This window comes from Syngnathus scovelli, chromosome 1 (genome assembly GCF_024217435.2).
Source record: "Syngnathus scovelli strain Florida chromosome 1, RoL_Ssco_1.2, whole genome shotgun sequence".
Lineage (NCBI taxonomy): Eukaryota > Metazoa > Chordata > Actinopteri > Syngnathiformes > Syngnathidae > Syngnathus > Syngnathus scovelli.
The window spans coordinates 19,218,982-19,244,124 of NC_090847.1; the positions used below are offsets into that span (position 1 = coordinate 19,218,982).

General features: G+C 43.8%; 2 protein-coding genes and 1 long non-coding RNA gene across 5 annotated transcripts in view; 1 reads left to right on the forward strand and 2 right to left on the reverse strand.

The window, feature by feature from the left end:
* Nucleotides 1–638: 638 nt before the first annotated feature.
* gpr151 (G protein-coupled receptor 151) lies at nucleotides 639–2,999 on the reverse strand. Its single transcript, XM_049733956.2, has one exon. The coding sequence runs from the start codon at nucleotides 2,460–2,462 to the stop codon at nucleotides 1,161–1,163; it is 1,302 nt and encodes a 433-aa protein (XP_049589913.1). The 5' UTR covers nucleotides 2,463–2,999; the 3' UTR covers nucleotides 639–1,160.
* A 311-nt stretch (nucleotides 3,000–3,310) lies between these two features.
* Nucleotides 3,311–25,143, reverse strand: part of LOC125977446 (serine/threonine-protein phosphatase 2A 55 kDa regulatory subunit B beta isoform) — a 37,431-nt gene continuing 15,598 nt past the window's right edge. The window contains exons 2-11 of one of the 3 annotated variants that reach the window (XM_049733940.2): nucleotides 22,675–22,858; nucleotides 14,232–14,329; nucleotides 13,210–13,375; nucleotides 12,435–12,547; nucleotides 10,645–10,822; nucleotides 10,364–10,528; nucleotides 7,674–7,843; nucleotides 6,083–6,174; nucleotides 5,869–5,992; nucleotides 3,311–4,964 (exon numbers count right to left, since the gene is read on the reverse strand). In XM_049733940.2, coding sequence (XP_049589897.1) covers nucleotides 4,809–4,964; nucleotides 5,869–5,992; nucleotides 6,083–6,174; nucleotides 7,674–7,843; nucleotides 10,364–10,528; nucleotides 10,645–10,822; nucleotides 12,435–12,547; nucleotides 13,210–13,375; nucleotides 14,232–14,329; nucleotides 22,675–22,744 — 1,332 coding nt within the window. In that variant the 5' untranslated portion in view covers nucleotides 22,745–22,858 and the 3' untranslated portion in view covers nucleotides 3,311–4,808. Of the gene's footprint in view, nucleotides 4,965–5,868; nucleotides 5,993–6,082; nucleotides 6,175–7,673; nucleotides 7,844–10,363; nucleotides 10,529–10,644; nucleotides 10,823–12,434; nucleotides 12,548–13,209; nucleotides 13,376–14,231; nucleotides 14,330–22,674; nucleotides 23,375–25,143 lie in introns of those variants that run through there. The other 2 variants (XM_049733929.2, XM_049733920.2) reach the window with 2 other exon arrangements.
* Nucleotides 13,559–14,427, forward strand: LOC125977475 (uncharacterized). The gene is made up of 2 exons (XR_007484643.1): nucleotides 13,559–13,944; nucleotides 14,179–14,427. It is a non-coding gene; the product is annotated as an uncharacterized lncRNA (long non-coding RNA).

Below are 25,143 nucleotides of genomic sequence, written 5' to 3' on the forward strand. Positions count from 1 at the left end.
AAACAAATGGGCTGCAGACGCTTGCAATATGGATCCCAATTGTACTGTTGTATTATTACCCGTTGGACATCAGGGATTCCGGCCAACATTGAAAGCATTTTGTCTTGCCCTCAGTGTTTATGGCCAAGTCTCCACTCCAGGGACTGAAGGTGGCTTACCTATATACTGTAGTTAAGTTGCTCCCATTGAGGCACTTGCTTCAGGCAAAGAAAGGTCAACATCAATGATTAATGAGAGGGGAAATGTCACAAGCAGGCGAGGCTGCAGAAATACGTATTCAGGGTGAACTTTTCCATCCAACCTTTCAAATCATGCGGAAAACAGTTTGCTGGGAGCATAATTTGAAAAATAAATTGTTATCCATCACAGATCAACAACCCAAGACAGTTTTCTTTCATATTGTTTATGGCTTTGAGTGACAGCTCTTGACCTATCAGCTATGTGCAGATCAATGAGGAGCAGAGTCCATTGAACGGACTCCATCTGAGTTCAGAGGAAAAGCCCCAATTAAAAGCACTAATTAGAGATGCCCTTATGGAAATATATTTAATAAATTGATGTCAGCAGGGGATCGTCTGCTGATTTATGACCTAACGAGTGTCATCTAAAGTTTGACAGACATGACCTATAAGACTCACTCATTAGGGATGACTTTATTGTAAACATGGGTGACCTACACATACATAAATGCAAAAATACCCTGACTGGAATCACAGACGTCCACAAGCATTGCAATGTACTTACATTTAAACAAAACTAATCGAGGCAATATCCAAGAGAACTAACCAACTAACATGTTTTTCTGTCTATGTACTTCAAAAAAGCTGCGCTTTACTAATACCATTCATTGCAGGCAAATTACATGCTATGTCTATTGTACAGTTAAGCCCTGAATGAATATTTGAAAGGTGTTGGACACATGAAAGTGGCAAAAGACTACGTTGAGTTTAAACAGAACCTGGATTGGAAGATTGTGGGCTAATATCTACTATGTCTGTGTTTACATTTTTCAAACAATAAACAATGTCTTACTATGTTCCATTTAGTTGTCTCCAAAAGATGAGCACAGGATTGTACAGAACTCAGTGAATTTGCAGTGCAGTCCAATTCATGAAGAGAACAGAAATGTTGCCGAGATCATTCAGAGGATTCGCTGGTAGTTAATTTCTCTCCTGGCAGTCCTGATGCTCCCACGGCACCGGGTCATTTTCATCCAAATGTGAGCCGGACTCTCTCTCATGCCAGAACTGTTCCACGTCGGGCAAGACGAGGCCGTCTTTGTCGACGTCGCCTCCTCGAGCAGTGTCGTGCTCGGGCTGGGCATCTCCGCTGCTTCCCGGCTGGGCGCTTAATGTTTCAAGGCTCCTCTCGTCTCTCTGCTGGCCGGACATCTCCGGTCTGGGACAAGGCGACTGGAGCGAGGTGGGTTTGTGCGGTCCGGGTTTGGGCTTGGAAGGAAGTTGCTTGCGCAGGGTGAGGCGCCTCCACAGCCCGCGGTAGCCCTCCCGGAATTCTTCGGAGAGGGAGAGCACGATGAGAGGGTTGACGAGCGACAGTGACAAGGTGAGCATCTGAGCCGAGAGGGCGATGAGAAGAGGAGGGGATGAGACGAAGCTCTGCGATCCCCCCTCTGCCGAGTGGTGCTCCCAAATCCACACCACCCACTGCGGCAGCCAGAGGATGGCGGTGGCCACGGTGAGATTGAAGAGCATCAAGGTGAGCTTCCTGGACCTGATCTGTGTGCGCAGGTTCTGAGTCTTACTGGAGCGGCGCTGGCATTGGCGGTAAGCCTTCCAGAAGTATATGAGGGAAAAGCTGAGGGGGGCGCAGTAGACCCCCAGCGGATAAGCCTTTATGTACACAGACATGAACTCCCATGCTTCAGTGGGGACCCACAGCACACACATGAGCCCGTGGAGCCCCCGTTGCAGCGTGGCAAAAAGCCACTGAGGGATGGGGACCACACAAGCCGACAGCCAGATGAAGAACAGCACCACCAGGATGGAGCCCAGGTGGATGCTCACCTGCTTGGTCGGGTTGGACACATAGCGGTAGCAGGCTTTGGCCATGACGGCCACCGAGAAGCTCTTGGCCGCCATGCACGAGTGGAGGAACCAGTCGGACGTCTTGCACACGACCCAGCCCAGCGTCCAGCTGGCCTTGGAATAGGAGGCGGCCCGGAAGGGCACGCTGAAGAGCAGCACCAGGCCGTCAGCAAATATCAGGTTGAAGATGAGCGAGTTGATGAGGGACAGTTTGCCCTTGTGGGCACTGGACAACAAGATGGCCATGGCGGTCAAATTGCAAGTCAAGCCCAAGACGCAAATAATGCCCAGGACCGCCGGCACAAGAACCCTCAGTTCGCCAGGGTCCAAATGTTGGAAGGAACCACCATCGTTGACTGACCACTTGCTGAGGGAGCTGTTCATCACCGTCGAATTGTTTCCGGACAGTTTATTCATCTCTCCCCCCCAAAAAAAAACAACGAGACGAGTTGAAAATAGTTTCAAATGATAAAAACTGAAGCCAGGACAACAATTTCCCCTTCTGAATGTTGTACTGATCGCTAGTCTGTGATCTCAGGGGAGCAGCTGTCTGTCTGTGGATTTATTCCAAGACACGACTCCGCAGCTTGGGTGGCACCTTATAAAGATGCTGTTTGATTGACAGCTCGGGCTCCCAGCTGACTAAAGGCGGTATAGATGCGTATCTCATGGGGCCAATTAAGGAGCCCACACAGTGATGGGGACCATTTCACGTGACTTACCTCGTAGTACTGAGAATTATGTCTGCGCTACATCAATTACATGCCCATTTTTATTGTATGTATTTCTATTTCAAAACCAGTAAACAACACTTTATTGTTGTGTGGAAATAGTAACAATCTCCATTCTCTTAAGTGTCAGCAATACGGTCTCCTTTTTGGTCAGTAAATGTTGTTAAACGTTTGCAGATGCCATACAACTTTTTTTTTGTAAAGTCAATAGTACGATTAGATAATATATTATCAAAATTTCCCAGCTATATATAGTATATTATACTTCTCCCTACCCACCCCAAAAAGGGACACCGGTTTTCTTTTTGCAATTAAAAGAATGAGGTTCTTTTTGTTTGATATTTTCTATCACAAGAATAATTATATATCCAAATATAATCATACTTTGATGATATAATACTTTTGCACAATTCTGAAGGATTCTAAAAAATATGATAATCACCCCCATTATGAGCGATATTAACAATAATGTAGCGTTTTGTCCACGTGGGAGCGCCCTCACTCTAAATACTGCTTGATAGAAATAATGACACGTTTGGTTTGAACTTGCACATGTTTATTACGTTTTTTTTTGTTTTGTTTTTTATCAAAGAAAAGTCCAGTAAGCATAAAGACTGCATGGTCATTCGTATTACATTCTGAGCTATAAAAGTTTCACAAATCAAGGTCGTCTTGTTGAAAGGAATCATATGTACAGTATGAATTCCCTGATTTCACAGAGTTTTGCTTAGACCTTTTGATTTAGTGCTCACCTCATTGGACGCTGGCTCTTAACACAAAACCTCCAGCAGGTGCTAAAATCCAACCTGCAATGTGAGACCACACTCCACCAACAAGCATAGACAGGATTCAAGCAATCCGAGATTAAAAACATGACTTGAGAAAGCAACTATGATCTCAGAGAGTGCTTCAGAGACGGTCTGTCGAAATGTCATCAAATTTTGCTTATCGCATGCAACACTTTTTCAATTGTAAATTGTTGTAATGGGGTCATACAATAATAAGGTAAATTGACTTAAAAACAGCCTGATTTCAGCAAGACAGAAAATAGGGGGTAAAATGTGTGCTATAAGTCTTGACTTACAGTATTTTGACTAAAGTCGATGTTATTTGGTCAGCTGGGAACTGCTTTATGAAAAAAATGCATATTATGTCTACTTGGAGCGAAAACTCCAAATTTGTCTTTCTTTGTCCATTTTTCCAAAAACGGTGCTTTAATTTTAAGCAGGGATATGAGGTGGCTTTCCCCATGTCACTTGTAAACGGATCCCACATTACCAGCAATTTTGTTTGTGTATTTACATTGTACACAGCATAGTGTTAAAGCCACTGATGTCATCATTCTCATTGCCTTAAACATTGCTTTGCTTTAAATTAATTTTTGTTCAGATGGGAAAGACAACCAAACCTTTAGGTCACAACATTTACACTCCTGCCTCAACCCCCCCACCCCCACCCGATCCTTGCCCTCTACATTGAACACCCACATACCAAAAGAAGGCACCACAGCAGCTAAACACACCCATCGACTGGTATTAAATAAAACCATTACAAAGAGCCTCATTCACATCACAGACTACAGTAGAAAGAGTGACTACGTGTCACGCATGGGCAGAAAACAGTCTCTCCTCCTGCCCTTTGAATTTGAAGCAGCAGGTTGTGCTGTCCCAAATGATGCCTCACTTGCACTACAGCATTGATAGCAAAGGGGCGCTCTTGCTACATTATAATGAGTCACCATCACACATGCTCCCCCACCTTTTGTCTCCAGGGTCTTGCTTGCTACATCTTGCTGCTCATGCAGCTGTAATCTTGTTGTGCAGGATTCCCTTTTGTCCAAGCGCGCATGGCTAAATAAAGTAAAATGATCGGAAACCCCTGATAGGATTTCTGATCTGTACGTCCACTTCCAGAAGGATGCTGCACGTTCTCAGCGCAAATCAGGTTAGCAGCGACAAGCTCCAGGGAGGTGCTGGATGTGTAGATCAGGACTCCTCTGTTTCGATAAACACACCCAACGTGTCTGCACGCTTTAGTTGACCTTGTCCTGGAAGATGTAAAGGTTATTGGTGGCTGCTACGGCAATGATGTTCTCGTGCGGGTGCCACGTCGTGTGAAGGATCTTCTTGCTGAAGTCTAAGCTGTCCACGCTAATCTCATCCTTTCGGCGTTTGCCGCCCACGCACACCTGTTGGAGAGCACAGCCAATGAGGAGGAGTAGTTTGAAGGCCTATACACACAGATGCCAAGCACAATATGATTTGATACCAGACAGAGTAGGATCAAATACAGTGAACGGGAACCACCCACGAAAAACAAAAATCTGCAAAGTAGAAACGATATACGCATACTTAATAACGTATTGAAATTCCCAACATATAGTGTTTCTTGTTGGCCGCTAGAGGAAATGGGTGTATTGTAGGTTAATTAGGAGTATTGTTTACCTTGCAAAGCAATGCAAATTGTCCATCTTCAGAACCTACACTAACCCGGGGGACATCATGCATAGCGAAACCAAAGTGAGTCACGGTTGCGCATGAATCTCCTCTAGCATTGTCGTACAGTACACAATATTAAAGCTTTTTAAACCCTCCCCAATCCTTTCATAAACCTTTCTTATTCCCTTATTAAGCATTCCCACACTATTCTGTGCGTGTATTGCACATTTACAGTAAATAAAAGAACAAACACGTGATATTGTTATGTCCCGACTCCTTCTGCACCGGTTGGTGCGTGTGGTCGCCTGTTGCCTCCTCCGCTTGAATCAATCATGTCCACAGTGACGCACATTGCTCAGAGGCACACCCCGCGCTATCAGCGTGTATTCAAATGCCGTTCTCCCGTCACTTATATACCCGGGAAGTAGCGCATTTGCGAAAGGTGAAGAGCAAAGTGGCGAGGGATCACTGTATTTGCTATTAAAAACATCTGCAAACAGTGAAAATCCGCAATATAAAATAGAGAACAAATTAAACTTATATAAAAATGAATATAGATTCCGAGACGGCAGCAATTCCCATGATATGTTATTTTGCTTGTTGAACTGAGAAATATAAGGGTTATCCACATTTGAGTCCATAAGGCGTTTGTACCTTGCGAGGCTTGAGAATGGCTCTAGGTTTGCTGTTCTCTCTGGAGGCTTCCAGCGTGACATCCCGTTTAGTGTTACGGTCAAACATTCGGAAGAAGTTGTTATACGAGCCGGTCATTATGACACTGAGTAGGAAAGAGAGAGAGAAGAGTGTGAGTGGGATTTGCAGTCCGATGGGAGGTGAATGTTTGGATGGGTCATGGAGGGAATCTCACCTGTCTGATCCATTCCAGACACACTCAAACTTGTCAAAGATGCAGTCGTTCTCATAAAGGGAGCAAAGTTTGCCTCGTAAGTAGTCATGAACCTAGAAAATAAACACAACAATTTTAATTTTACGACTATCAAAGCATACTCCCATATCACTTGATATGAATACATACACTGAAGATATTCAGTACTCGCAGGTGATGTGTGATATAACCGGAACAGCCATTCTGTTCATACGGTCACTGTAAGCACCACTCGTCATCTGTTAACTTGTGCGGCAAATGGCAGTTGAAGGGAAACCCTACTTCCTACTAAGAAATCCTGCTTCATACTTCATACATTCATACTTCATACTAGCAAGCAGCAGGATCAGCCTTTGACACAGTTACGACAGCCACCAAAGGGAATTTGCTGATTTGTTGAATGCCGCCAGAGCAAGCCGGTTAGCGTTGCGCAAAAGAGCCAATAGAACGACACCAGCATAAATTTAAATGGGGCACTGCATCTTCTATAATACGACTTGTACTCCGGTGCGACTTGTGTATGTCTTTTACTTCTTTATTATGCATTTTACAGCTGGTGCGACTTATACTCTGTGCGACTTATAGTCCGGAAAATACGGTAAGTTTAAAACTGTTTAAGGCGTGCATGTCTATCTACCGTTTCACTACAGATGACTTGGAAATGTTCTATGTGCCATAACTCCTGTCACACAAATACAACTGAAGATTTTTACTCAAGATATTGGGAGCGTAAAAAAGATTTGGGTCAGTCAAATAGCTTTATTTTTTTTGGGCTACATGCACATGAAGGTGCATTTCCTTTATTTGTAACGCTACTGTTACTCTCCTCTCTCGCTCACTGTCCCTGTCTTATTACTTACAACACAAGTGACAGTTTTGGATTTATTTTAACCAATTTAGATGGTTGAAAAGGCACGAGGGACAAAACAGCTGGTCAGTTTACTGTTGGCCACAAGTTTCCACTGTTCTGGAAAAAATAACAAAAGACATCGAAAGTTCCGTTTTCAATGAGTACTTCAAAAGCTTATAGTATGTATTTTAAAGTCTAGTGAATATAAATGAGTCAGTCTTGAAAAGCTACAATGTGTTTTTATGTTCACGTCAACTTGCTGAAGTATAGCCACACTTTTGCACAGCGCTGCTTCCCAAGAAGACAACCAAGCACCCATAAACTGCAAGTCCACACGCTCAACTCCAAATAATCCCCACATATCCGTTGAGGAGGGCGATACGGGCAGCAGGTGGAAAGGGAATTGAACTGAATCATCCCTGGAGCCCTGCAGAGCTGATCAATCATGATCTGCCCTCAGATAGCTTCTCCTTGATCAGGCAATGTGGATGTGACCCAAGTGACCTGCCACAGTGGGAGGTTTTGCCCTTTAGGTTGAATCAGTAGCATCGCTATCTATCTTCTCACAGGACGGCAGCTCAATAAACACTCCCGGCTTGATCGCTAAATATGGTGCAGTCATTGCATGACAGTGAAACAGGATTATGTTGAGCCATCGGCCCAAAATCAATACGTGGTGATTGCATTTCACTGCAATATTGACATGGTTGTGCGCATGCATACCTGGTACGTCTCAAGCGGCTTGTTTTCCATTTGCAGGTCCCACACCTTAACAGTGAGGTAGTCCCTTGTCATCAAGTAGCGGCCGTTGTGGCTGAACTTCACGTCTGAGATGGACGAGATGATTTCGGAGAAAAAGGAACGTGTGGCGGGATCCTCCGGCTCCTCAAAGTCTAAACAAGACCCAGGAAAAAAAAAAGGCAATATTTGACATTGAAGACATTGAGATTTCACTGCGTAGGAGTCAGATGCTGACAATAAGAGCACAACAATGCCGGGGTATTCTGCAGCAGCTGCATCCCCTCAGACTATGTGCGCGTGTGTGTGTGTGCATGTGTGTGTGTGTGTGTGCATAGGGAGACAGCCAAGGGTCAGCATGATGTAAATATTGGTTATGATTCATATTGATTCTGGCAGCAGCTCATCTGCACGCAGGGGATGAGATCCAGACATTCAACTGTGAGGTGTCAAGTTATTGTTGTTCGCTGTTCTTCCTTCTCTTCTTTTGCACTCCCACGTTTCCTCACCTCTCTCTTCTTGACACCCCCCCCCCACCACCACCATTATGATCCACCTCCCGTCTCCCTTTATACTACGATGTGCCAGTGGGGAGTCTAATGAAGGATGTGGAGTGAGAGATAGAAAAATGATCGGGTGAAGGGGGGCTTAGAAGGGGATAAAAATAAGAAAAAACAAATCAATGTCTAAGTGTTGGACCATTCGAGCCCCACTGGATTTACGCGTGTGTCAGTGATGCATGTTTGTATGCATGTGTGTGCGTCCCTTCCGCCCGGCGCCCCTCTCTAGGGGCACATAATAGGCTTCCAGGGGAGTTGGCAGGGAGGGGGCTGATGGCCCCCCTTCTTTCTGTACTGGGGCTCACTATCTTTGGCATTTGCTTCTCCCTCTGTTCATCCTTCCATTCATCTTTTGGCTAACACTGATTAATTTCACCTCAGTGAGTTACGGCTGTGCGTATGTGAACGTGAGCACATTACGATTAATATGCTTTTTTATTTGCCATACTTGGAAAATTATTGCATGGAAATGCGGTATTCATGAGGCTACATATGGATTTTTATCATAGCGTCAATGTTACCAGTCCTGGCCTGAGGCTAAGACCCACCTACAGTGCATGTGTGGATGCTCTTTGTGGCGCACAGTCACTCCATGATCCTCACAATTCCAACATTTCCTACTAAACAGAAAAGCACCGTGCATCCCAACAGGCCATGTTAGTTAACGTAGGCTCCAGTCAATCCATCGGAGGAAACGACGGACATGATTGGACAATAAGGTGTGTCCACGAAGTCTCAATGTGGTTCCTCTCAAGCTATTGATTCTTCCGCTCGCTTAAAATGTCAATGTATTCATTATTCATTCAATTTAGGTGCTTGCATGTGATGTTAAGCCTCAGAGGCTTGGCCATCCATTGTTGGAGACACACACTGGGATTCATTGATGGGTTATCAGTGGTGGCATATTGAACAGAGGAACGGCTGCGTGTCAGTCACACAAAGCCGAGCTGAAAAAATGGACTGTCAGAGTGCGTGCTTTTCTCCACTCGCTTCCAGCTTTTTGTTTAGCATTACACAATAACTTGCAACAATATAACGCCACACACACAATAATGTATGTGTCTCACTCATTTCACACAGTATTTCCTGTGTCTTAGCTGAATCAACCAATTCCCGACTGTACGCTCTTCTAATGAATCTGTGCTCTCTATCTCCTTGCTTATTGTTTGTGTATATTCCTGCGCTGTTTTTTTTTCCTTCTTCTATTCTTTCCAGCAGACATTTTTTTGTTATTGGGCTTGTTTCTCTTATCTTGAGTTAGTCTCTCTTCAAAGTAAACAAACTCTTTTGACCATTGAGGCTGCATTGGTTGTTGTTGTTTTGCCTCTCTGCCCTGACACTAGAGGATTTTATTTTACAGCTGTCAACCACCTCTTTGGGGGGGGAGTCCAAGTTTTGGGCATGTTGAAAATTTACACCATGGTAATCTAAATGTGCTGAATATTTTCTATTTCAAATGTGAGCGTTGTTGGGAATCTGTTTTGTTGAATGTGTCATTGGGAATGAAAAGGGAATGTTTGGTTGGTCAACATTTGGTTGGGAAAATGTTGATTTTGGTGACAGTGGGAAAGTGTTCCAAAAGTAAACTGAATAAGCTGAGTGTTTAAATTTCAAATGGGAACAATGCAAATCTTTTAGTTGAATGGCCCAAATTTTGGGGGGGAATTTTTCATGTGAATATTGGATTTTGGGAAAACTGAGAAAAATAAGAGCCTGTAGGCATGAATGGTTTGGAATATGTTGAAACAACAATTATGTGAATGGATGGATAATGTGGAAGTAGAAGCATGTCAAACAATGAGTGGACAAAAAAAAGTAATAACACTTAAATGGTGAAAGCATTCACGCAATTTATACAACACTGCATTGGATGACAATATTACAACAAATTCATGTCCGATTATCTTGACATTGTGAAAACATATCCGTTCAACAGTACATTTACTATTATAGCTTGGAATTTATTGCATTGCTCCCTAAGAGGTGTTTGAACAAAAATATGCCGTGTCATAAAATATCAAACGAAATACCTGACAATTAAAGTCAGGCCTTAGTGTATTCAGCATGATTGTATTTAATCCAATTTGCGAACTGTATCTCTCTGCTGGTACTCACATTTGCAGTGCTTGTCACAGAGTGCAGCTTGCCTCATGTCGCAAAGTCTTATTGAGCCTTTGCTGCTGCTGTATGCAAAAGTGTGACATTGTTGGGGATGAAACTCTGCTGAGGTGATCACTTCAGTTAGCTCCTCCATATTAGCTGGTTTTATGTCCACAATGTCTGGAAAGGAAGATCTAAGGAAGAACTGCAATTGCTAAGCGTGAGCTTTTGTATAGTGTTAAGTTGCGAAGGTGAACGAAAGCCAGCATTCTAAACTTAGCGAGCAAAGAGGATACTGAAGCTGCGGTCAGTGATCTCCAGATTCCACAGATTCACTCGGAGGTCATCGGTGGAGATGAACGTCTGGAGGTCAGAGTTCACAGAGATGGAGTTGATGTGGTAGGTGTGGGCGTTGCTGAACACTCGCCTGGCTGTGGCTTCAACCATCAGATCCATCGGTTGCAGCACCGGCACCTGGAAAGATGGAGAAACAAAAAAATAACGGGAAAGACATGTTATGAAGGCTCGCGTGTGGTCTGTATCACTGATCAGTCATGTTCTCTGAAGCTAGCTTTGCTGGAGGTCTGATCTGTGTTTTTTTTTTTCTTCTTTTTCAAATTGCAGACGACGCGTGCAAGTGTATGTGTGTGCGTGTGTATGCATGTGTGTGTGTGTATGAACACAAAACTTGTGTTTGCATGTGACATTTAATGATGGGCAGGGAGCCATGCACGCGCTGGAGGCAACTATTTGATGAACTGTATTTATCAGATCTATCAGATTTATCAAATATAATAATCTCCTATGATTTATGTGTGTACGAGGAAGTAAAGGGTGCAACGTTAGAAGAGAGAGATACCCGAAGGGTGTCAATAAGTGCCGCTGAGGAATGACAACTGAAAAATAACGCTCGTGCAACCACAATCACACACATATTTTGTACACACACAAACACACTATGCATATAAACAGTTGCTGCTTTGAAGCTTCAAAGATTCCCCAGCCCATGTGTGAAGACAGCCCCCCTTGGCCAGATAAAACCCAAACAAAGAAAGAGGGTAGGGGAGCGAGCGGGTAGAACAAATCCACAGCTTCTTCCCTCCTTTTCTCTTGTCCGACGCTAGCACTAACAGAGAGGCGCGCCACCTCAGCGGGCTGCTGCATCTCCACGGCCATCACTTCATTTCCATGTCTTTCACTGGCTGTCCAGAGAGACGTGGGCCACATTAACCCACAGACACCCTACGCTGACACTTACACCGTGCTCAGCTGGCCCGTACCACTTCTCAATAAACTTCCTCCTCATAGAAGACTACATGCACGATTTTGCAGTTTGCTCAATACAGCATCACATCACTTGGAAGTATATTTGTATATTTTTAAGCACTGTATGCTCATATTTCCCAAATATATGGTATGAAATTCCAGCTACACTCTACCGCCAATGCCTCTGCACATGCAAACAAGATTTCCACAGTCGCAGCCTGTCCTCTATGATCCCCTAGCAAGCCAGACAAAGAGGTACAGACACAGCACTAATCTATGATGACACACACTGTCCTACGTGAGTTCCCTCTCATGATGAGAAAGGCAGCAGGGGAGATTACAAGAGCAGTGAGTGAAAAGATGATTCCTCCATGGTCTTCCTCAATGCACATATCGATCATTCATTTCTTGTCTTTTCACTGTCTGTGACCAGAAAAGGGTAAAGTGTAAAACTAAAAAGTAGGGATAAGATTAGATCAGATGTTATAAGAATATGGCAGGGAGTCAAGAGTACACAAAGAACCCCCATGCAAGCACAGAGAGAACATGAAAACTCCACACAGAGCCAAGATCTGAACCCAAACGGTCACAACTGCAGGGCAAATGTGCGAACCACTTGTCCATCATGGCGCCACAAAAGCTAGATCATCAAATAAACACAATAATGTGGCAAATGGATCAAATTATCCAATATAATTTGTTCTTAATTCTTTGACATTTTGATGTAGATGTAGAAAGAGTGGATTAACCGGAATGTAGAAATGTCGACTAAAAAAACAAACAAACAGGTGAGTGTTCAGATCTTCCCGCACGTGCTTACTCGTAGTGACGTGATGGTGGATGGGTCTCTGATGCGCCCATCGTCATCCTTTAGGTTGTAGCCCTCTGGCCGTTTGTCTCGTTCACTGATTTTCCACAGCTTCACCGTTTTATCTGAGAAATGAGAAAAAAAAATTGCATCAAATCACAAGGTCTCACGATACAGTCAATCTTGTATCCAAGACGAATGTGCGGGGGTTGGGGCATCCAATCTGGCATGTAGTGCAGGATGATGAATGGTGGCGTGGAATGTGATGTCACTGATAGCAATCTACAAGTTGACGACATCCCCCGCCCTAAAAGAGCCATCTGGGTGCATTCCAATTTTGTATTCCAAACATCAGTTACATCTCATCTTCTCGGTCCAGTGAGGAAGATGGTGGCAGCGTCAGGTTGTCCCTGTTTTTTTTTTTTTTCAATATCCGTCGTGTATATTGTGTCAGTGCGGCGGTGCTATCGCTGCAGGACCCTCCGCCATCTGCTCCACCCTCCATCAGCGCTTCCGTAGCAACCATGCATGACGGCCGCAATCTGCAAGATGTCTCCTCCACTGATGTTGAGGCGCAAGTGCAAAGATGATATGATTTGATATGTGCGCGTCTCAGTGCACTGCTGTAGTCATGCATAAAACTCTCAATTTAAAGCCTTCTGTCGGTGGCACGCGCTTGACCGAGTGGAACACAAACACGTTCACACCAGCAGGTGAGATCATTTCTGTGACATTAGTGTCACCAACCCTTTTTGTTTTGACTGGAATGTCAGAATCAATGACTGACCATTAGTTGAGAGCAAGAAGTAGGCGGCGTTCTGCTGCGGAAGCCATTTGATCTTGTTGATCTTCTCCTCAATCTCCAAACTCTTCAGGTAGTCAAACTCGGGCTCGTGGCTCTGGAACGTGCTGTAAACGTTGTACTCCCCTCGACGCTGGGGCTGACTTTTACTCTGCAAAGTTGAAAAAAATAATATAATAAAAAATTTGTCATGACTCGTCCCTGGTTGTATTATATGTAGGTTGTCATGGTTTCTGTCCGTCTGTGTACTCGCCCCTCCCTTCCTGTGTCAACTCGCAATCAATGTACTGATATCATAGTCACCTGCCTCTCGTTACCTGTCTCGTATTTAAGTCCTGTCTGCGTGTCACTCCCCTTTCGGGTCATTGTTAATGTCGTCAGGTCTTTTTGTGTCACGTCTTTGTCGGTCAGTCCTGTCGTTGGTTTTGTTAGTAAGTTATGTCAGTTTACCGAGTCTGCTAGTTTGTTTTCGTCAATAATCCCTGGTCCAAGCTGCACGTGGTCGCTCTGCTCCATCCGTTCCGTGACAAAATTAGATAGACCTTTTTTCTGTAGATTTCAGCTAACTACAAAAACGACATTTTGCAATGATCAATTAGGCTCTGCACTTGATCAAACTGCAAACAGCAAAGCCTCTTTGTGATATAAGATTCATGCAGATCTAGATACCAAAAACTATCAACTGCACAATCTAATGAGATCGACGCAAACAAATAAGAGGTATGCATTTGTTTGCAATTGTTCTTTGTTGTTAATAATGCTAAGCAGCTTGATGTCATCAATGGTTGACTTGATCAGTATGTTTTTCGCGTTCCCTTTTTCAAATCAAGTTTCCTGTTTGGGATTAACATACAGTCTTGTTGAAATGAATTTGTATCATTTGAAGTGTGCTGATTATTTGACATTCTTCACAAGCAATTTGTGTATGTTTAATATCGGCATCTTGAATTTCAGACATTGCTGTCAAGGTGTATCCAAGTACCACAATGAGCCGTGTTGCTTCCTACCTCCTGCTCTCTCTGGAAGACAACCACTCTGCCTCCTTTGTCCCCGGTGGCCAACAGCTCCCCCGATGAGTTAAACTCCACTGTTGAGATAATGTCAGCTGCAGCGCAGAGAGAGGGAAGAGAAAAATGTCAGTGTGAACGTGCACAGGGCGCATCAGCCTGTAAAACAATAAACGTGTATGAGAGAGTACAGTAATTTTGAAGAACTCTGGCATTAACTCACAAAGGACCTATCTTAGACACCCTCAGGCAAAGACAAAGTTATTGGCCAATATCCTAAAGATTATTTCTGGAATAAGAGCCAAATGGGTTATAAAATTATACTCTTGTGTTTTGGAAAGGATGTTTGCTGTCACACTAATAGGTTAATGCTTTTGCATGTCCCTGATTTCAGCCCTATTGCAGCTTCATTAAAGAGATATCGAGTAAGATGTGCATCATACACATTTAGTCAACCTGCACAGTTTAATGAGAGTCAATACAAGATTTATTATAGCTTTGGCAGACAAAGGGGACAAGATAGGGGAGGAGGATTTTTTGGAGAACTGCAAGTGTGCAGTATGCCCTTTGGGCTGGACAGATTATTGGCATCAAAACTCACTCAATTTTATGCTATTTCTAACTAAACTAATTCTACGCCTACAGGCAAATAACCCACACCTCACCCTAAGGTACAGTCGCTTTCCCTCTCCTACCACAAGAAAATATTTGTGGTGTGCTGTGATGGTCACACAGCCCAGAGGCTACTTTTGTATGTGTTGCGCACATTGCACAGCAGAGGCTTCCTCCCTCTTTAATTATTTTTAGTCAGAAGAGAATGCGAGACAAGAGCTCTAGTTGTTTGGTATCTCCCCACACCCTCTGTGGACCTGCTTGTGAACAGAAAAAGGGGATGTTGCTATGGAGACCATTTCCATATCAAGCAGCAGTCAGAGTGGTTGTGTGTGTCATCCGTGCGCGCGCCAACAGCGCTCAGACTTTGTTGCTGATGCGAGCTGAAATTCAGCAAGAGTGCAGAAATAGAGGGAAAATATTCGGATCCAATTTTATGCCAGCGTAGGATTGCTGATGTCCTCGCAAGACACTACCTGCGGACCAGCTTATTGTGTGTGTGTGTGTGTGTGTGTGTGCGCGCGCGTGCCCATTGAAATCTTCTCAGCATGGTGGAGAGGCTAGTAAGAGACGAGGGAGGATAGCTTCACGTGTCCAATATAGTATCTTCATAAATGGTAACGTGCATGGCCTTGTTGAATTGCACATTTTATTGTTAAAGCCTATTCAGACTAGATTAGACTAGACTAGACGGGGTAGGAGCAAGGCCCCACTCACATTTCAATCAGGAAACTAACATTTTGCAAAATGACCGGCCAGTCACAGATGTACTGCACAAGTGGCACACGCCCTAACAAATGCTCCGTCTTTGTGCATCTGAAGGTCGCCACCTCAAACGCACACACACACGCACAAACACACACACATCAAGGTTTTCTTTTCAACCCCTTTAACGCTCTCTCTCACTCCCCCAGTCTTCCCCTGCTCCTCCTCATCATTAACCCATTAAGCCACTGAGGAGAAACAGTAATTGATGAACGCCATTGAACAAGTTTACACTCCAATACGTCCTTCAGTCTTTTCATAGAACGAACAGACAGCAAAAGTCAGTGAAGCAGAAACTCGGGATGAAACCACTAAATGACTTTTTTCCCTCTCTGCATGCAAATGTATTCAAAGCAGACAAGATCTATTCTATCTCGGGCACTGATGGAATTTGTATGTACTTGATTGGCTGAATCATAAAGTTATTTATAACCTTGTCAAATTTTAAATTAAACAGGATTTTTATTTGCTGAATGGCCATATTGTGGCTCCACAGAAAAGTGGGAAAACAATAAAACTGGGTTGTATTTAGGATCACCATTTTCACATTTTACTGTAGATACTGTATATTTTAGATTTTTTTTTTAAAGGACAAATACTAAGAACATTAGGAGATGTCTGGCAGTTTGTCAATATTTTAGAATCATAATCATGATGGATAAGTTGCAAGTCAATAAATTCTGATTTGTAATCATCTGTAGGTTTGTGGGAAATTAACAGCATTGGTGATGATTCTGAGCCTCACATATAATTCTATAGTGTACGCACACATCCACACTTGCGTGGTTCATCAGCACACCACAACTAGATTAAGGCTATAAATTGTGTCCAGCCAGGTCTGACATGGACAGATCAGTGCTGTCTTGACGTAACACACATCCATCACCAGTAATAGCGTCGGCCTGCCGCTGTGACCTGACGAGCCGCTATAAATCTCTTCTTGTTTCCATTCATCAGTCTAAAACCTGCCTACGCCGACCATTCGATATGAAATTGCGATTCCTAACTAACTAGATGGAAATATAGATATGTATTATTGATTCTGAAATACAATAAGGAGCCAGGAAAATAAGCAGGGTGCTGGGATATTGAATGTATTTATAGACAGCAGTGTATGCGGCATCGATCAGGCAAACAGAAAAGGACACCACACTGAGAGAATTGTTCGTGATGGAGAGGAGGGAGGGGGAAGACTGATCCAGTGTGGGTGGAGGTGGCTTGTTGCACTAAGTAGGTCAATGAATGCTTGCACAGATCCTCTCCTTGGTACATACCCAGGTGAAAATAGTCACACCCTGGCTCACATCAAGACAGCCCTGAAATCCAGATCAGAGTGGAAGACAAACCGATGTTCGAGCCAGTCTCACCCCGAGAGGCTTTGCTGCTTGAGACACGCAGTCCAAATCGTGCGGCTGCACAATAAGTGATTTTGGTTCAGAGAGCAACATGGAGTTGCGTGAATGCTTTGTTATAGACGTGGTGAGGGCAGGATTAAACCGCTTGTGTTGAGCTGCCGACGTCAAAGGATCAGACTCGTGGGGCTGATTCACGTCACGCTCTCTTTCCTTTCACTATGACGACCAACAGTATGCATGTCCTTCTTTTCTCTAATATCAAGGGGCACATGAATGCAAGATACTTCAAAATTGGAAAGCCCCACCAAAAGGTTACATTACTTAGAAAATTAACAACATTTGGGGGAAAAGTAAGTTAGCCTGAAAAGTTGCCCCAAAAACCTGTGTTCTACGTCATTGCAGCTCAGTTCAACAGGGGATTAAATGTGTTTTGAGTTTTAATTTTGGAACATCTATTTGCACGCGAGCATTGAGTATATCTAGACTGACGCTTGGTTTGAATCATTGAAATCAAATTATTTTAGTGGATTTTGTGATTTTTGCAATGTCGTAATAGGATTCTCTTTCTGCAATACTTTTAATATTTTATATAGTGCACACGTCTTGTACATTGAAGTCCAAGTCTTGGAGTATACCGCAAACATTAGCAATTAGCAGCTCATTTGCTGCACTTATAATCAAAACGTAGTGTGTTTTATTGATTTGGTAAATTATCATGGTTAGCGTAGACCTTCTCATTTCTCATTAAACTTAATTGCAGTTATTGACAGCAGTGGTCAACAAATGTTTACAAAATGTTTTAATCTGAGTTGTAAGTAAAGTTATCTCAATGTTTTTCTCCAATTTCAAATTTGCCCTTGAGTTTTCTCTCGGACATCCAGTTTCAATAATAATAAATATAATAATAATAATAATCATAATAATAATAATTAATAATAATAATAAGCAGTCAAACAAAAATTTAAATATCTCCAAAAAATGCTGTGGTACAAAACGTAAAGCATCGGTGTCAAACTTTAGGGATCCATAAAGCCATCTCTGATTGAAATTTGTTGTTGACCTATTTTAAGTGATGGGTCTGGTGTGGAATTGTTTTGGAGCAATGAAAAACACACACACACACACACACACACACACACACACACACACATACACACACACGACTGCTCTATGTATGCTTATTTGAGCTGAAGCCAACGCTGGCATCAAAACAGAAGCTCAGAATATTCAGAGCAACATGCTTCCAATTACATTATAAGTCCTATTTATCCATTTGTCCATGTTGTACACCACTGATCCTGTTTATGGATACAGCGGCTGGGACCTTCACCAGCTGACTTAGAAAAAAAGGCAGACCGCACCCTTTTACAAGGCACATTTTTAGCCTGCTGCCTGCTGGCGAGTGATCCATAATACCATCAGTGACAACGAAACACTTGGGGAAATATTTTTTCATTAATTCTCCACATAGTCAATCAAGGAAATGTATTCAAATAATTTAAAAAACCCTGTTATTTTTTAAAACATTGTATTTGCCATTTTCATGTGACAACACTGAAGAATAAACCCTACTACAATGTCAAGTGGTCAGTGTACTGCTTGTGTAACAGTGTAAATATAAATAGTGCCTCAAAAAAACTGGAATTCAACACACAGCTATTGAAGTCTAAGCCACTGGCAACAAAAGTGAGTATAAAAGTGAGAATGACGAAATGATGTTCCTAGTTTCAAAAATGTGTGGCCAGTGGCCACCAATATTCTCCCACACTGCCTTAAAGGCATGGAATATCCTCAAGAGGGGGAAAAAATTGAATTATCGCCTGTACATTTGGAAATGAACCAAAGATTAGAGGTCGACCAGCGTACCAGAACCAATTGTGTTTGGCCTTTAAGACTCCACTTTATCAACACATGCAGCATATCAAGCGTTAATTCATTCATAATTTTTCTGTCAAGAATAAACAGTTGATCACAGCATCCTTTCAGAGGCACGTTACAAAAGAGATCAATTGGGATTTTGAGCAAACCCTGCTGCTAACCCACTGGTGTGGCAGCCATACGATTAAGGGTTTTATTCCGCTTTACGAGCTCCACACAAAGCAAAAGAGCATAAAGCAACTATGTTCATGAGGAGCATGACTCTTTGTAAAAATCTGATGTGAACAAGCTAATTAACCTGGTTTCTCCTCCATCAGCCCCATGAGAGCGAGGCGCCGTCTTTTGTCCTTTTGTGCATGTGTGTGGTGTGGTGTTGTGCATCGCCACGCTCCAGAGAGGGATGGGTGAAATGGGTGTCACCGCCTCATTTCTCCAACTTCATTAACACATTGCAAATGACTGCAGACACAACATAGGACAGACGAAGCCAGTGATAAATTTAGGCACATCCTAAACTCCAAAAAAGGCTTTCTAACCTTTTTGGATGATTCTGCATGGAAATTTGTGGCGGAATGGAGGGAGGAGTGGTGTATTAAGGGGGGGGGGGGGGGGGGGGGGGGGGCACAGTGAATTTTAATCCACCAACAAAACAAAAGCCGCCTCTCGCTTTCCATCTGAAATCCTTTCATCTCGTCTTCAAGGGCGAAGGAATCAAAGATGAGATGTCTGCAGGAGAGTCGCAAATTCTGTTTTTACATTGACTTAAACACCAGAATAGAAAAGACACAGCAATCTGCTATCTAAATGTACTCATGCATTCATCCATTGTTGAGCTCAGAAGAGTCAAACATAGCTCAGCCTTCTCGCTAGCAGCACCAAAGCGAACCCATCGCCTAGCTGACCAAGAAACGGGCACAGAACTGAGATAGAAATATATTATGTAGCTATGGAGCCTCGGGTACGCTTTCATAAATTCTCATTAAATTTTCATGGAGGTGCAGACTTAATAAGAAGCTAATCAGGGCAAGAAAGCAGCTGCTGGTTAAGGAGTGCGACTTGCCCCAACTTCACAGCTTGCCATTAAGATCCCCCCTCCCCTCATCTGCTCCATACGCACACACACACATTATTCGACTGGCACTACACGGCGAGGCGAGGTGTTATGAACGTTTCACGGTGAATAATGGATGGGACCTCGGGGTATGGTGGACTAAGTCTTTTCATGCCGGGGTCCTAAAGTGTAGCCCCCGGCCGTTTGCCTTGGCACAGGCAAGCTGAGCTGCTGCTGCTCTCGCAAGCGGGAGCAATCAAGATTGGGAGCTCTGTGATATGGGGACTGCCTCAGCATTCAGTCTGATGAAGGCTTCACAGCAAAGAATGCCTTGTAAGCGTATGAATACGATGCGAAAAAGTGGGGGGCTGGGGAGAGATGGCGGAAAGGATTACGTGTGTCCTACCAAAAGATTTTCAGGTTATTCTTCCGTAAAGGAGCAAAAATCAATACCAAAGTCGACATTAGGCTATGTCCTGCCTCACAGCGAGGAAGCTATTTAGATCTCTTTTTTTTTTTTATTACCCTTTTAGGTTAAGAGTATTAAATTGATCACTGGTCTGTGTTGTCAGGGCATAACATTAAGTTTGCGCGCACATTAACAGGCAGACATGCAGTCATGAATCCAAGAACCATCTATCCAGTTGTCATTATCCATTGATGTGCCATCTGCAGGTGGCTGCTGCAGGGTCTAGCAAACCAGACCATAATATCATTTTCCTCCATTGAAATAATGCTGACGCTCTGACAGGAGGTGCCTAAAGTGACTGGGAATGTATAGGTGCTGACATCTCGTCTCATCAGTGTAACTGGCCACACACTCAGCCAGGCATGGGATTGGTGCAAGGCAAAGGTCAGCGCCATTGACATCATTAAAATGTGACATCATTACAGGCTCCTGCTGCTATGGGCAAGCATAGGGTGTTGAGGTTGGGGGGTTGGGGGGGGCAGTCAAGCTTGCTTACCACTCATCAGAGACTTGTCTGTGTTTGCGTGTGTGCGTGTGTGTGTGTGTGTGTGTGTGTGTGCGTGCGCACGTGCGTGCGTGTGTTTGCGTGTATTTGTGTGTGGTCTGAATGGGATAGGCCTGATGGAACACGCGTGTGTGCGAATCATGAGGACTGGATGTAGACCCTGACACCTGCTCTTCTTTGGCTGAAGTCTGACTTCCTATCACTTAGGGAAAGCAAGGAAAGGACAAATAGACACATGCACACCCACTGGTGATCTATGAGCTGTGACGATCATAAATTAAAGCAATAAAATGTAACAAAAGTAGGCTTGGTGTGTTTGAAAAGCACAGATGGGCCACAGGCTGGGCAACGTTTACAACCTGTGTCCTTCTCATCCACTTTCTTTTGATAAAACAAGGAAAAGCCTGGGACTCATTTGAAGGAGTCAGACGAAATCACCAAATGGAAGAAGCTCCAGTATTTCATCTCGACGCAAACAAAGATATCCATTACGTCCACCCCCAACTTCACACTCTCCTGCTCTGGGTGCATAAGGAATCCCAGTCAGCCAGTACCTCAACTACATTGAAATAAAAAGACTGCATTTCAGCCTTTGCCACTCCTGTAGCCTCAGTGTGGCTTTTGAGCCACCCTGCAAATCAGCACACGCCCAGCAACAAAATGTATTGTTCAAAAATGCACCAAAAAACACTTAGGCTGTATCTAAAATGAAAGCCTGGAAAGCCATGTGTCAAAAAATAATTATCTAAATTGAAATAAATAAATTAAAATACGATGAGAAATTTGATCGCCTAATAGCCTGTGATTCATCCCCTACTTTTTAATCCCACGCAATCTACCCGCATTTCCATCGTGATTGACCAGTAGATCGCGATTGACGTATTGGGCACCCCTGCTGTATGCTATACATAAAAAAAAACTTCAAAATCACTATTAAAATGATGCATGACATTATGACCCATTTAGTTAATTGCCGCAAGTTATTATTGTTATTTTACCCATCCCACCTCAGCCATGAAAATGTACAAACCAATCTGCATAATTATGGAGGCAGAGCAAGACGAATGATTTGATGAATGAATGTCTTTAGCTGAACTTCAATGTTTTTATGTTGAGCGAGCAGCTTGCCAAAATGATTGGTGGAACATGAGGGAACTATTAAGCATCAAACGGTTAACAGGCAGATAATCAAGAGCCTGATGCGTGGTCATGGAGGATAACACGCACACACAGGAGTAGCAATTATTGGTCTGAAGCAGCAATAACCGCTATTGTTCAATGCTCTCTTAACAGTGTCTGTGCTTGCGCATGCGAAGGAAAAAATGAGGGAGTGAGACCTTTGACATTTATTGCTTCCATTTTCTCTGAAATCAAAATGATACAAATGATTCCTCTTTCTATTATATCAGCACTGAAGGAAGCAATGGACAAGCTAAAAAACAGTAGTTGGGACAAATTTAGACTTTTATGTTTTCTTGCTTCATAATATGCGTCATTCTTTATTCAGGAGCTTCAACAGCATCAAGTGTTCACAATGGACTCCTTGGAAGATTTATCCCCCTATGCTTAGGCGGTCGTCCACACAGATTACAGTGTGGCTCATCCTAAAATAACCTGACTGCCTGGACAGCACCTCATCATCTCTAATTTTCCACCAGGCAACTCCCTGATGATGCTTCGTGTGAATGCCACCTTGTGTCATCACTATCAGAGTGACTAGACAAACGTAATTGATTTCTTAATTAAAATTAAAAATTAAATAAAAAAGAACCACGCATACGCACTGTGAAGGGCTATAATTGAAATACCTTCTGTTGCATAGTTGTGGTCGCGAAGGAAGCTGCTGTTAATTTTGCGGGTGTCGCTCTCCTCCTCCATTGATAAATCGGCTGCTTGGAGATCCTGACAGCGGCAGACCTCTCTCCCATCCTGGCAAGGTACCGTCAGCAGGCGGGCCGTGGAACCAGCGGGGCGCCTGTCATGGCTCCAGATCTGTGGTGGAACGACTGCGATCAAATAGTCGACTCACTGATCAGGTGATGTTCCCCACGTCAAAACGCATCAAACGGTGCCCGGTGGCGCTTCGAATAATTGTTCCGCAGCCTCTTCTTCAATGGAAGTGCTTTTGAAATGCCGTCCTCTGCTTCACGTTAATCGCCATTGAATGATGCGCGACCAAAAAAAAGAAAAAATGGAGAAAACTGTCAAGTGAAGGTGCTGCGGCGCAGTCATAAATCTCCTTTCCAGGATTTGACTTCAGGTCTCGGATGACTCTGCTGCCACCTCCCAGAGCCAGCAGGGCGGGCGGGATTATGCGCTAACACAGCTATTGCCAAGTTCGTCACCCCTACAGTGATTTCGTTACAATTCCTCCGAGTCAAAAACGGCCGTCTTGTTCTCATTCACGGACGGAGCTGACTCACTATGCATGCAGCGAAACCCACGCACGCACGCACCCGCGCGCGCTGCTACCTCCGCACTTTAGCAGCCCCTCCCATGCAGACTGGGAGACACGCAGACGCAAACTGCTAATGTGATGCTCTAATATGCTGATGACCACTAGTCACGATAGCGCGTATTAAGCTGACAGCAGCCTTATGTTCTGGTAGCAGGTTGCCTCTTAAACCCTGCTCAACCATTTATAAACCCTTCCGCAGAGGGCAACTACTCTCGCTGCACGTTTCTCCACGTTTCATGGCATTTGAAATGAACAATCATTAGGGAAACTTGAAGGAAGTGGCGCGGTGGCAGTTTTAGGTCCTAATGTTTTGGGGTGAAATGATCAAAGTGTCACAGGCACCTTATGGTGAATGATGATATTGACTTGAACGTCCCTTGGTTTTGTATATCACTGTCATAACGGCCCTCTGATGAAAGCCGTAACAACGAAGTGGCCCACGATAAAAATGATTTTGACACCCCTGCTAGTATTGTTACTTTTTCTAAAGAGACATACGCACTGTATTCATTCAGAAAAGAGAACAGAAGCTTTCAGAGAAAGTGCCTGGTATTGCAGGACAGGTAGTGTATTCAAACAAATGTAAGCACAAAAGCTTGTAAAAGAGACACAGAAAAACGTGTTTGTTAAAAGAGGATGCAAAACAATTAAAACAAAGGAGCCCAGACGCTGATTAATTAGATTAGCAGGGCTGCCGTCTGCAGCTCAAATTCGAAAGATCTCATTTACAGTTTAATAACGTCACTATGCGCCCACTCCTGGGCGTCCCATAATCTTTGACGGCTCTTTGTGGATGTGAGAGAAGCATTGCATCCCTGCTCTTATCTGCTCATTTAAAGCTAAGTCCTTTCGTTTCCACAAAGGGACTAGGTATCACCCCTCGTGCAAGCCTCCCCCCCCACCCCCCACCCCAGTACACAGCAGCAGCAGCAGTAGCAGCAGCAGCAATAAAGGGATTGGGGACCCCCCTCTCTTAAATGCATTAGCTCTCTAATCCACAGGACCATTTGCTCATCAGATCCTCTGCTACACCTCTAATGGGAATCTGGCTGTGAGTAAAGGAGGCTTTAAAAAAAGAGAAAAAAACAGTTCCTTCCAACCTATGCTATTTTACACACCATCAACCTGCACCTTCACTGGAATACATTATCGGGCATTATCCATGCAGGGAATAATAAAAGCTGTTGGAGAATTGGGAGGTTGTGTGCTTCCCTCTCTACAGTCCTCTGCTCCCATAATGAAATTTGTGGAAAAACGCTTCCATCCTTGACCTCTCGGATCTGACTGAGTGGTCCGCGGTGATTCCCGGCTCTATCAATATTTAAACAGGATCTCCAAGGACAATAGGGATACTATGTCACGGAGAAGTCAGCTGAGTTCCAGTTGAGCTGTGCAAGTGAATGGAATTGAAATCAGTTAGACAATGGTGAAATCAGTTGCACAATATGCACACTTACGCACATATATTTCAATCAGATCTCCTCTCATCGATTCCGCCCACCCCCTCGCACTTGTCTCGAGCCGGTTGCAAATGTGACGGCACCAAATGGCCGCCGGACTAAAGGGAAGTGGCTCAGAACAATAACGCTGTTCCTCGTAAATTGGCCCCCTTACATGACCTAAGATCGATAACCATTTTCTCATGAAGGACCTCAAGTTCTGCATCCCATGGCTCATTACTCCTACCCTCACTTTCTCATTGCACTGCACGTCTGCTGGTTAAAGACCTGTGACAGCGCATCTATACGGCACGGCCGCTGTGCTTCACCCTTGCAGGAAATGCTCAGGGGGGCGCACAGGAAAATTGGAAAGCGTGTCC

Excerpts from the sequence above, each read along its gene's own strand:
- gpr151 (XM_049733956.2), bottom strand. The coding sequence starts at position 2,462 with ATGAATAAACTGTCCGGAAACAATTCGACGGTGATGAACAGCTCCCTC.